The sequence below is a fragment of the Myzus persicae genome, unplaced genomic scaffold (assembly GCF_001856785.1).
Source record: "Myzus persicae strain clone G006 unplaced genomic scaffold, MPER_G0061.0, whole genome shotgun sequence".
Taxonomy (NCBI): Eukaryota; Metazoa; Arthropoda; class Insecta; order Hemiptera; family Aphididae; genus Myzus; species Myzus persicae.
The window spans coordinates 160,546-174,441 of record NW_019100504.1 but is presented as its reverse complement, the minus strand read 5'-3'; the positions used below and the strand labels follow the sequence as shown (position 1 = coordinate 174,441).

Here is a 13,896-nt window from a genome sequence, read left to right as displayed (position 1 = left end):
CACATACACACATACACGAGTAGCATAGACATAGACGTATTAAATACATATTATATATATATATATATATATATGAGAAGCGTGCGCGCACGGAACAATAATTATTATCGTCCGTCGGCCTGCGCTGCAGTGGCCGGCATACATTCTGTTGGGCTAGGTACATCGTGCACACACACACACACACACACACACATACACACACACACACACACACACACACACACACACACACAAATAAATAAATGCTGTATACCTGCGCGTATATATAATATAGTGACCGCCGCAGTGGCAACGCGACAACGCGGAGAAACACGCGCATTGTACGATACGACGTGGCCACCGCACGAACGCATCGCACACGCGCCGAATACAGTTATTATAATACTATATTATATTATCTACGTGAACACGCCGCGCATTTAATAACAATAACAACGATATGATGACAATAATAATATAAAAAATTAATTTATGTGGGCCGAAGACGAGGACGGAATGTTCGATTGGTCGCGTTGACAGATACACACACACACACACACACACATATATATAATATGTACTGCGGCAATTGTACATAAGTACCTCTATATATAATATAGATACGCACTCGCACGAGGTAGGTACGTACCTACATACGATTGTCGCTTCTCCGGCAGCAGCACACGCGCTATTGTCATTTGTCATTCATACGTGCGCGAAAGTGATTTGAGTGAATGTACACGTTCGTTTGACGATGACCCGGTAACCACGCGGTGAATCATAATCGACTGTATATTACTTATAATATAATAATATAATATGGCGACGAGTGCCAAAAAGCCGGCAGACATGTTATAGCAGTCCGCGGTGGTCCGTCCGGAGCAAGTCGCATCATCGTCGCACATCGTCCGCGCTAAATTTCCGGTTGTGGTGGTGTTTTGAACAAATCATTTTTTCGCCATTCCACAACGACTCCGTAGATACTGCTACTACCACTACTACCACTACTATCAATAATATTAATTAAAATCCGCCGCGTTCGACCGTTCGTGTTGCGCACCTGCACCGCCATGCGCCGAAACTTCCGCGACGGCCAGTGATCGCCATGCGGTGGACCGGGCTCTGTATCGTGCCGTTGCTTCTGCACGCGGCGGCGACGTTGGTGTCGGGATGCTGCGATGCTGCCAGTGATGTCCAGCCAGCGGATTACCGGGGCGATGACCGAGTCGCCGCGCCGGGACCAATGGGATTGCGGTCGATGATCGCGCGTGCTCTGAGCCGCGTACGCGAATCGACGCACGACCGTCGGCTGGCGGGCGACTTGTGGCTGGAAACGGTCGACTCCGATCGCCGTGCCACAGGTGGATTGACGGTGGCGTCGGGGTCTTTGCCCGACGACCTCGTGGCTCAAGCAGACGCCGTTTTCGACAACCATCGGCTATCCTGGCGCAACGCTGTTGTCCGAGGGCTGGACTTGAACGTCTACAAGGATCGAGAGCAGCAGCGATACGTACTCGGCGTAACTCGACGCACCGACGATTCGCAAAGTTCCGGTAAATATGATAAATAGTCGTTATACACAGCGGTGTCCGTTGAAATCGACCCGTTTTAAAATCGTTATAAACTTTTAACTAACTTATAATGAGCTATTGCATGTATAGGTAGCCAGGTAGGTATCTGCAGCGGAACTCAGAATGATATTGGGTACCAATATACATGTATAGTATTATACTATATTATCTATACTCTATCAATCTGTAGGTACCTACCTCGAACATACTTTTTTCTCGTCACTTAGATATTTATTTTGTTACTATCAAGAAAATGAAAATTGATTTAGAAAAATGTATTAAGTGTAAATCCTCAAAATATAGTCACACTATACGCATATATTTACGATAATTTGCACTATAGATATTTTCATACAACATTAACATACAGATATTGTGAATCAAATCGAAACAAAACTCAAAAAAGGAAACCTACCTATATAATTATCATAGCTTAAGAATAAGGTACATATAATATTATAATATAAACATAACAAAAAATTAATATTATGAGGCTCTTTAAATATCCATTGTGATAATACACCAATAAGTCTGTAATATTTTATATTATTTCAATTTCTTAACATTATCTTTAAAATGTCTTAATGAAAACAAAATATTGTACTCATGTGACATTTAACAGTTACAAAATGTCATGACTGCTAAGTAATTCTGTATACACATATATCGTAGAAATGCATAAACCTAATTATAAATGTTATAGGTAATGAAACATAAAAAAAACAGTTATATTCATTAACATCTAAAATATTTACCTACATGAAACTTAATATTTAAAATGTTTACGACATGAATCAGATTTTTATCTCGCTAGTATAGATTCTTGAATAAAATTTATCGATATGCAAAATTATACGATTTACAGCTATCATCTTTTTTAAATTGAATTCCTAATTACTATTATTATTAAAACGTGTTCGGCGTAGATACTACAGTATTATACTATTATAAGAATTTATAATACAATATAAATGTACTATACCTACTAGTAGGTATAATTCAATAGATGCATTAATAGAATATATGATTATTATCATTGAGACGCATTTCCAATATGGCAATATGGTTTTTTCCTAGTGACTCAATTTGGTTGCCCTCGTTTAACTATTTTAATTGACCGCATTTAAACACGTAAAGTAAGTAAAACTTAAAAAAAAAATGTTTAATACATAGAATTAAAAACTCTTTATAATATACTAAATTCTAAGAAAAAATTATTAAGGATTTGGCAAGTCGTAAACCTACTATTTTTTTAAACTATAGGTTTAGTTGTTATGACCTGGGATCTGGGATATTGGCCGATTTCTCAACAATTATTAGCATTGTTCTGGTTTGCCGTGTATACTAGGTACAATAGTTTATTCAACTTATAATTTGTTAACTTGGCTGAGCCTATAGCACTACTCCTGCAGAGATGCGTTTACTTTCTAATTAGTACATCGTGTTTTTTGTGTAATTAACCACTTACATTAGTTTTGTTAATTATTGTTGTTGTCTTGGATTAATATTATTTTTTGATTGTTTGATACATTATTTTCTAACACGATATAGGTCCATGAGTATCAAACTATGTTATACATCAGTGTTTTTTAAACTTTTTAATAAGAGTCGCGATAAGTCGCGCACAGTATAGTCCTTTGATGAATGACTTTTTCACCTGCTTCACAATTTTTCTTCCGAATAAGTAATCTTTTAATTTTTTACAATAAATCCCATTTTGATAAATATCAGATAAGCAGATATAAGAAAAAAAGTTGCGATGCTCGAGTACAAAATAATAATAAACTTTTAAATTTATACCTAACAATTAAATTATTGCAAACAATGCAAACGTGCGTTAAGTGTCCATGCCCAGAATCGACTATAGCACCACGTACCCCAGGGGTTAAGAATCACTGAGGTTAATGGTATATTACACTGAGTGTCTCGTCTCACCTGAAAAGTGTTAAGATATTTGGCACTTCAGTGAAATAATTTGCAAGTTTCCCACTTTATGACATTTTTTAAATGGTCTAACTTAAATAGTTGATATGGTTAAAATTTGGTTGTTCTTATTGTCACATTAAAAAGTCTTTAGTTTCATCTTTAATTGAATTCAGTCCATTATTTACTAAACAAAATTACACAGATTGTCTTTAAAAAAAAGTAGTAATTAAGTTTAAGTATTATACACATACAGATCACAAAATAATCCATTACATTTTACCTTCTTGTATTGGTTTGTTTTTGTTCGTGGTGTAGAAATTGACATATGGGTATTTTTTTCTCTAGTAAAAACTTCTTTATGTAACCATTTACCTGATATGTTTCGTGTGTGAACTTAGGAACTTACCAAACCCTGAATTATGTATACGTAGTTACATTTTTAAACGTTAGCATATTTAATAATTTTCATTGAACGATCGAGCACGATATCTGATACTACAGTCTACATAAATAGTGAAAATCAACTTGGGTATACTTTTAAAAAGTTTTATAACTTATAGAAAAGTGGCTTAAGTCGTATTTTGGTCTTCACTTTGTTAGTCAAGAATAAGTCAAAGATACGTTTTTAGAGTTAATGAACTAACAAAGAACGAGGTAAAAAAAAAATTACCGAAAAAATAAAAAAACAAAACAGTAAACATAAAAATAAATATAATACCAATGCATACAAAATTCAATTAATTTGTTAAAATATTTTGAATATTATGTTGACCAACACTATCCAGGAAGTGACATATAGTTATACTATTATTACAAAATATTATTTATTAGACATAGCCCATTATATTTGTAATTTGAATACCTATATTTTTTGTAAGATTATAATTATTATAATTTACGATTATAACTTAAAAGTGAAAACATGTTTTCACACATTTAATTTATATAACTAAACAAACATTTATTATAACTTATTTTAAAAATAGCCGTATACTATTTTTATTTTTATTTACACTTAAATTTTTAGTTTCAAAAAATTTGACGTCCAGAATCGTTCGATATCCAATTAAATGATAGGCGTCACAATGTTCCACATAAATTCGTTCTCAGTCGTTTTAGTTTTTTGGTTATAAATGATGAGTTCTTTGAAAATTTTAAGTGCTGTCAACCGTTCGATTAATATCCTTAATATCCTTACCTCTCCCTCTAACTTGTTTTTCTGACCACACCAAAGTAATCTTATTTTTATCCACTGATCAAAATATGCTAGAAATTAAAAATATACAGTATGTTCTACGTATCTATGTACATTTATATATAACCAAATAATTATCAGCGAACCAAAAAGGTAAAGATTTTGTTCATTAATTTTGAAAAAGAAAAACGTATACTACGACTAGTTTGGGTTACACCTACTGCTAATCACTGCCAATTTAGCTGGCGCAGATTATGCAACAATCGATAAGTGACAAACTCGTTCCACTCACCTGAATTGTGTATTTTTTAAGAAGATAAATAGTACACCCTACTCAATATGCAGAGTAGCAGGGCACCCTTAATTATTTCTTATGGCTAATAAGTGAATAAGAATAAACTTTAATTATTATAAATAGTGTATAGTGTATTTATTAGTTTATTACATGAACATTTAAAAGTTATCTATGATATTATGTAAAATTTTCCTGATTAGTGTAAATGTAAAACGAATTCGAAAAACAAATAAAATATTATCCGTGAGTGTATCTTATATAAGAATCGTCATATTAACGATGTTGATACATGTCCACTGTCCATAGGTAGGTTACATACTTACATGGTGAATATTAGTATATTATAAAGTGTTCACTAAACGAATGTAACTCATTACATATAGAATACAATATATTTACTAATAAAATGTATAAAATATTATTACCATTTTGCAGAAATTGGGGAGTTTAGCCCCCTCAAATGTTTTTAAGCTACCTTGAAACAAATTTAAAAAAAATGTTATATTATTTTTTTTAAAGGAATGTCCAAAATGTCAAAAGAAAAGTACCATTTGTATGTAGAATATTTTCTTAAAAATATTAGTATAAATAGTTTAACTGAAAAAAACTATTTATTTTCTTTGAAGTTCTTTATGGAGGCAATCAAAGGTGTAACCATGGAAGGGTACAATTTACATTGCAGTATTTTTTCATATTATAATCAGTAAAAAATTGTTGAAACCCCCTATAGTGGTAATCTTTTAAATTTATTTGACATTGACAATTTTTTTTTTTTGGGGGGGGGGAGAGGTTATCTGATAATGTAACTAACCGTCTAAGATGGGTATACGAAAAAATAATTTTGGGCAAAAGAGACGGATAATCATAGGCATGACTTCATCCGCCGCGCCAGCCTAGCTAATGACCGGCGCTACCTTGAGCCGAACAAAACCCTATAGGTACAGCCAAGGCTGTATTTATTTAAAGTGGACAATTGATTGAACTTAAAACACGTATCATAGAGAACTATGCATATGTATTTCCGATATTTTTGGGCTTAAGAACAAATTTGGAAGGACATTGTACCATAATTTAAAATCTTAAATATTTAAATAAAAATAAAACAGAATGAAGTCTTAAAATTTTAAATAGAAAATAATTTGTACATTATTGGTCTAAAAACAAATAAATTAAAGAAAAAACTAAATAATTTCCTAATATTATCTATAAAAACTTTTTCATTATGGTATTTCAAGGGAAACGATACATTTTTTATTGCATTTTAAGTATTAAGCCCCTCTCCCCGTCAGTTATAATTCCACCTACGATTATTATTTATTACCTATCTATATTAAAGCATCCTAATTTTGTTTTTTTCAGTCACTCGGACTTTCGGCGTAGGACCCCGACGGATGCAACTGTTCTTCATGTTACCGATGATGTACAAAATGGGCGTGATCACCACGCTGTTGATCGGTTTGGTCGTGCTTACCCTCAAGGGGGTGACCATCGGAGTGATACTGCTTATCATAGCCTTGACCGGTTTAGTGGCCAAGCTGTCCAAGTCCCACAATCCCTACGTGTCACCGATGCCTGCATTTTCGGCCTGGTCTGGATACCATCACGACCCTTACGACCGTTCATCGCAACTGCAATCACCGCCGCCCCCTTCGCAAGACAAAAACATACACGTGCACGTGCACACCGCGCCCGGTCATGTGCCGCCAGCAGTCGGCTACTCGCCCCCCGGTCCTGTGCCGTCGGCGGTCAGCTACTCGCACGGTCCTGGGCCGTCAGCAGGTGGCTACTCGCACGGTCCTGTGCCGTCGGCGGTCAACTATGCGAAGGTATCACCGCTGCAACTGGCCGATGACGATGACGACGACAACAATTATTATTATAACGGTGGCGGCGGCGGCGGAGCGTATTGGAATCGCGCGGGCGAGGAATACTACGACGCCGCCGCGATGAAGCATCGAGGCGACAACCACCTGCAACTGGGCGCCGAGTCAACGACTGCCAGCAATAGTGTCTATCACCGGTGGTTAGGATAACCGATATCATAATACAGTGAAACCTCTGAATACCGGACACTCTCTGTCGCTGAAATTGTGTCTATTGCTCGAGAAGATACTGTACGCCATGTCGCCATTCAGAGGATTCATTCTATTGATAGCTTGTAGTTTGTTCTCAAAAAAACGTCAGGTATTTAGATGTGTAAGTTAGGGGAGGTTTTACTGTATTATTATATCTAAACTATATCGATATAATTATATGATGCGTACGACACGCTTATTACGCAAGGTGCCTGCCCTCTTTCCAGACAAATGGAAAAACGTTTCCGTATAAATATTGTAAACATAATATTATACAATATTGCTATTAATTTTTTATATTATATTATTTAACCGTAGCTACCTATTAGATGAGTTGTAACGGTAGTAGTTACTATCACCGAAATACTATAAATTACCATGCTTGGGCACGTTACAAAACACAATATCTGAAGGGGAGGTACAATAAAAGGAGACAAATAAAAGTTTTCAAATTAAATCGTCCACGGCCGTGGCAAAAAAATAATTTTTTGAGAACATTTTAATCTCTTTCACCCCGGGGCCTCCGCCACACACGCTGTTTTCGTGCCTGACCATGCGTAATTCTTACATACTTGGTTTGCCAATTAAACTACTTAGCAGAATACTATAGAGAATAATTATTAGTTATTATAGAAATATAGACTAGCTGTTTCCTATAGTTATAAGTACCTAGGTATTAACACTTCTTATACCGCAATAAACAAACCAAAACTATTATACTATAGTATCCGTTATTACTAAATATTTTACTGTTCAAAATATCCACACTCAATTAAGTTAATATTAAAATAAATTTACGAATACGACACCTAATTTATTGTAAAAATGAAATTCTGTCTTTTCAATTAAATTGTACAAATGATTTGCAATCTACGTCTGGTGAGCTTATACTAGAACATGAAACATAAGTATTTAATGTTTAAAATATTTATAATACAATGTAATTTTTGTGTAAAAGACAGTAGACTCATTATTTGATCTGAAAATGGAAAAATGATATATTACTACTATTTATTTGTACTTTTCTTATTATACATTTAAATTGTACCTATTTATATTGATAAATATATGTTTTTAAAATAAACAAATCATAATAATTCTATTGCCTATTATAACTGATTTAATTAAAATATCGAAAAAACCAGTCAAAAGATTTTCATGCTCAAATGTTTCAATAGGTCAATTTACCGTGCAGATGTCAGATACATAAGTATAGGTACTCCGTAATCATATTGAACATTAAATAGCCGTTGGTATCAGGTACTGGGTACTTTTTACTGTAATTCATTCCAATTAAAAAAAAAGAAATGTAACGCTTTTACTTTTGTATTTTGGTTGCGAAAAAGTAATCTATAGTCACCTTTTTATTTTGTAACTTTTAATCTAAGTAACTTAGTAGTTACTTTTTAAAAGTAATTTAACCAACACTACAAAAAGCTATATTAATTATAAGAAATAAGAAATCTAATCAGTCATCTGTTGTTATCATACGCATTCTTCTGGCAACATTTGCAACAACCACATAGTATTAAATATAAGCCCCAAGACTTCATCTTATATTATAAATTTATATTTTCATGTCAAACACTATCCTGAGTGACTTCACTAATCTCCAAAAGTACCTCGTTTATTCTAGTTGGTTTATCAATATTTCAAATACTTGAAATGATAAATGTTATATACATTACACACGTTTCACCCCTCACTCATCTGTGAGCCGTGAGGACAACAATCTGAAATGGTATTATATTTTTGTAGTCAACACCGGTAAATAATTTGAGTAATTCATTAATTTTGCCGATAATACAGTATAGGTTGAATTCATTTTTAACGGGAACATTGAATTTGGAAAAGTCATTGTGTGTATAAATTGAATGGTATATTTACTTTAAATGTTTCTAGTACCCACAGTCCACAAATAATATTTTTAAATTACAACAACATAACTAAAATCATTATTCTTTGTTAAAATGTCTAATCTCGTCCAAATTTAAAATTAAAGTACTCGTATATTTAAAAATTGTGATAACATGGTTTTTTGATTTTTATGAACGGTAGAACCACTTAATTTTACTTATAACAACTTATAAGAAACTTGTCTTAAATAATCAAGTTGTTTAACCTATAGAACATTTTTTGAATATTTATTTTTGAGTTACCTATTACAAAAAAACAAAACTTTTTTGTGTTTCCTGATTGTTTTAAAAACTCCTAGAATATCTTTACTGTGTTAAAAACTTTGATAAATAATTAATACAAGATCCCTCATAAGTTGTTCCGATAGAAATTTAAAAATATATAGTCACAATTAATTTTTACAAGTAGTTGGAGTTAAAATGTTTACATAATATTGTTTCGAATCACAAAGGTTTGCTAGAAACTATAATACCTATAGGCTATAGACTATAGTTGAAAATTAATGAAATTTCAATTTTTATAGTGATGGCTCCAACTTTTCACTACTGCTTGTATTAATTTATAATTCTATTTTCAAAATATTTAGATAAATTTTAAGCTAGCTATTCGTAGGATGATCCTATTCACATCGCCACATCAGTATTCACTAACCTAACGGAGGATTCCTACATCGTTATATTGACTTCCAAGTTAATAACAGCTTATAATATTAGGAATATTCGGTATAACAATATTACAATAATTAATAGGTACAATATATGTTATGGTTTCTTTTGTCAGTAATTAATTCAACCTACTGTTAGTTAATTAATTCAATTAATAATAAAATGAATAACTATAATAATTTATTAATATAGGAATATCAATATATCATAAAATATACTTATTTATACATGTTGACTCATAATCGTCATTTATATGGAATGATAGTGATTATTTAATTTAAATTTAAAACATCCATTACAGTGACCCACTCAATGACACTAGGTACACTTGACACCTTTTATTGCTAATGCAGCTGAGTGAGTTTCCCGATATTTTTTTAACGTGTCTCTGGATGTATTTGTTCACGTTAAAATAATGCTTTAAATTACTCTTTAAAAATATATATATATTATATACCATAACTACTTTAGTGTTATCTTTAATCTATTTAGTAGAAATCGACAATAATTAGACACTAATAGTACTTAAAATAGTTAAGACATGTCATTTTCATTAATATTATTAACTATTGAAATAATTATGATTGGATATTAAAGCTACCAATATTATATTTGACTTACAGTAACTTATGAAATGCATAAATATTTTATAAATGTACATAGTATAATGTACTTCGATACTAAATTGTCTCTCATTTACCTTCGGCATTACATGCTCAGCCCGACTATACATACCTACTATATTATAATGGCTGTTTGTTAAAATGTTAAAACTAAAAACTATTACTATAATAATACATTTTTAAATATATAGTATGTGATGTAAATGTTAGGTAATTTTTTTTGTATGTCACTTGAACTTGAAGAGTTCTAGGTAAACCTATTGGCTATATAACTACTTATAAATGGCTCTTCTACAACTGCAGGCAACTGTTTATCTATGTAATATGTATGATGTATAAAAAGGATAGAAGAATAATAATTAGTATTAACATTTATCTAAAATACAATTACTTCTACTAATTTTACCCCTGCGTCATTATTATAATAAAATGAATTATTATGTATTTTTTATTGAAATAAACTATATAATTTAAGAATCAACTGCAGCAGTTAAGACAATAATGTATAATATAGATATTTTGCTAGGTATCTAGACAGGTATATATTGTGTAAACACTATAGTCGCTAACCGATTCAAAATGTATATTTATTCACAATTTATATAAAAAAAGACATTGTATATAGCTAATAGCTCTGTCTAATAGTGAGTCAGTAAATATAGACATAAATACTTGCGTACCTTCCTGTTTATAATAATTATTGTTATTTATTCGTATTTTAATTTATTAAATTATCAAAATAATAATTATACACCGATAGTTATACATGCCACATAGTGGTAATATACATACAAAATGTAAAATATAATATTATATAATAGTTCTATAACTTATGATAATTATGACAATATTATAATATAGATATAAGGCACAAAATAACATAAATTGAATCTAATTTTGAGACATGGTTAATGATAAAATACTATATAATAAAATGTAGGTAATGTACCTTACGAAATATTACATTCATTAATATAATATATAATACATCATTGGTGATTTTGTTCATAAATAGTCTTACGTTGATTTAGCACTACGTCCGATGTCGAACGTGTGCAGAGAGCATTAAATTATAAATTTAATAAATTATAAAGCATTACAAAAAGTCGGTCAGTTACTAACGGCCATTAAATATTGCTCCGAACTCCGGAACACCGTTGAAACCGTAATTTTGAGCCATGAGCAATGAATCCTGTAACACGATTTAAAATATTTAATTAGTTAATTAGGCCTGTTATTGAAGCTATGTCAAACGTAATTAAATGTCAGACAGTATTAATAATTACCCCAGATGAGCCACGAATCGAAGTACTGTGTGCATTTTGTGACCAATTGCGCATCATATTAAAAGCGATCAACAAAATTGCGAACTTGCCCACTGCCATTGCTTTCAAAGCTAACAATTTCAGTTTCATTATGAAAAATGGTATTAGCATTGTTTGAATAACAAATGGTATTAAAAGCAGAGGCAAGAATTTATCTTTAAACGAATGCTTTTTCTTCTTGTGTTTGCCCAAAGGTTTCTTTTTCTTGATAGGTTTAATGTGGCCCTTTTCATTGTCCACTGTAATTACAAACAAACGATTTAAACCTGTTAATCTGTTATAATATAATAGAACAAATAATTCAAACGTTTACATATATATTATTTGTATAGAAGTAACTATAGAGGTGGACAGCTTATTTCTAGAAAATGATATATATATATATAGATTTCATAAACAGTAAAATATATATTTCTTAGGCCATCCAAAAAATATAATGGATGCTATTTAGTATTGATATAAATGTGTTTGCATAGGTACAATTGTACTTTATATACCGATTACAGTGCTGGTGCAGTCGCATCATTTGCCGTGCGTGTTCCACACCTCGTGTAATATATACGTATCGGAGAAACCGTTAATTGATATTTACCCAAAGCCGTATCCTTGACCGCATAATCACCAACCACTACACCGGTTGACGTAGTGGTCAGGGCACTCGTGCCGAGTACTTCGTCTTCGATGTCTCTCGATGACAGCGACAGCGGTGTAGATGACTGCAGCGATAGATCTGTGGTTGGCAAAGCGTCAGTCGAATCGACGGCACATTGCAATACTACCACCGCGACGCACGCGATAACGGCGAGACCGCAAGCGGAAAGTGACATTTTCCTTGGGCCGACACGAAAAGCCGAGTCGGAAACGCGATGGGTATTTTACTATAAATTATAATACTATATCGTGTTGACCGAATGGCGTGAGAGACCGGTAACGACTGAGTATAGAGACGGGACCCCGGTGACGGCCGTCGACGCAGCTTAAGACGACTACGGTGGCGTATGATATTATGATATACCTACGTTAGGTGACTGTTGACAGTCTATAAAACGATAGAAATAATAATGTAAATACCGAATATGACGAGTGCGATGAGAGGACGTTGGAACGCGATCGCGACGTCCGAAACGAATGCCCTCCGAACGCTTAGATCGACGCGTATAAAACGAATAGAAAATTAATATACGTGCCACCGCCGCCGCCGGTAGGTATGCGACGGGTACCCGATTGACCGACCGTGGCCGTGGTACCCGGGGGGGACCTTGACCGAATACTTTCACGTGATCGCGGTGGTAAGTGGGTTATACGGTTTTATATACGCACACACACGCGACGCAAGTATGTTATATATAATTTATAATATATACGTATATAAATGTATATGGGAGGAGGTACCTGCATGTATATGTATACACAATATCGTTTGTATACACGGTGATAAGACATCCGGTTGGATAGGTACGCGAAGAAGAAGACCTCCGCGATGGATTTAATGGAAAGGATACAAGTTTTAATATATACGCATCGCACATACGTATACCCATCGCGTAGTTATATTATTATTATTATTATTATTATTATTATTATTATTGTTATTATACAGGTACTATGAGTATATTATAGGCGTTTGAGGTATGTGTGCTTAGCGACGATTGTGTATACTGTGATATTCCAATATATGCGGTCTGCGTCCTCCGTGGTCTCCTACTTCTCATCGGCTACGCGCGTGTGAAATCGTCGCGTCTCATGACACATAATAATAATATGTATCGCCGTATAGGTATTTGTTTTATTCGCCACGGCCCGTGGTTACAAAACAGCTATGGACGTGCAATACCCATTAATATTTCCGCGACATTCTGCAGTAGGTTTGCAGATAATACAGTGTGTGCCGAAAGTCCCGTGTCGCCTTAAGTGTCTCGATATATATACTATACAAAAATGTGGTTTTTTTCGACATTAAGTCTATTATAAATATATGAATATAAATCTGATTAACATTTCAAAAATAATAAAAGTATTACAACTTCCGCGGAAATACATACATAGGGTGTATTCGATATTTGGGATATACTGTACCTATATACCTAGCTACGTTATTGTGACGACGACGAATATATGTATAATAATGATGATGTGACACCGATTAAATTTGGTTCGAATATAACTATATAGGCACCTACTGCAGCTATAATAGGTGGAAGAGAAAGTAATTTATTTTCCACAAGTCCGTTTTCGAATAATACGTTTATAGTAGGTATGTATATGTACCAATACTTACGCACGGGTACCTACTTACGTTTTTTTGGCAGATATTTATACCCATAT

The 13,896-nt window shown here is 33.2% G+C and overlaps 2 protein-coding genes across 2 annotated transcripts; one reads left to right on the top strand and one right to left on the bottom strand.

Moving 5' to 3' along the window:
- The first annotated feature begins 267 nt into the window (after positions 1-267).
- Positions 268-8,051, top strand: LOC111028681. Its single transcript, XM_022307415.1, has 2 exons — positions 268-1,532; positions 6,326-8,051. Exons 1-2 carry the CDS (start codon positions 1,085-1,087, stop codon positions 6,997-6,999), a joined length of 1,122 nt encoding a protein of 373 aa, XP_022163107.1. The 5' UTR covers positions 268-1,084; the 3' UTR covers positions 7,000-8,051.
- Positions 8,052-10,807: 2,756 nt separating this feature from the next.
- LOC111028832 lies at positions 10,808-12,754 on the bottom strand. Its single transcript, XM_022307595.1, has 3 exons — positions 12,164-12,754; positions 11,533-11,810; positions 10,808-11,438 (listed from the first exon to the last, which is right to left on the bottom strand). Exons 1-3 carry the CDS (start codon positions 12,396-12,398, stop codon positions 11,364-11,366), a joined length of 588 nt encoding a protein of 195 aa, XP_022163287.1. The 5' UTR covers positions 12,399-12,754; the 3' UTR covers positions 10,808-11,363.
- Between the last annotated feature and the right edge of the window lie 1,142 nt (positions 12,755-13,896).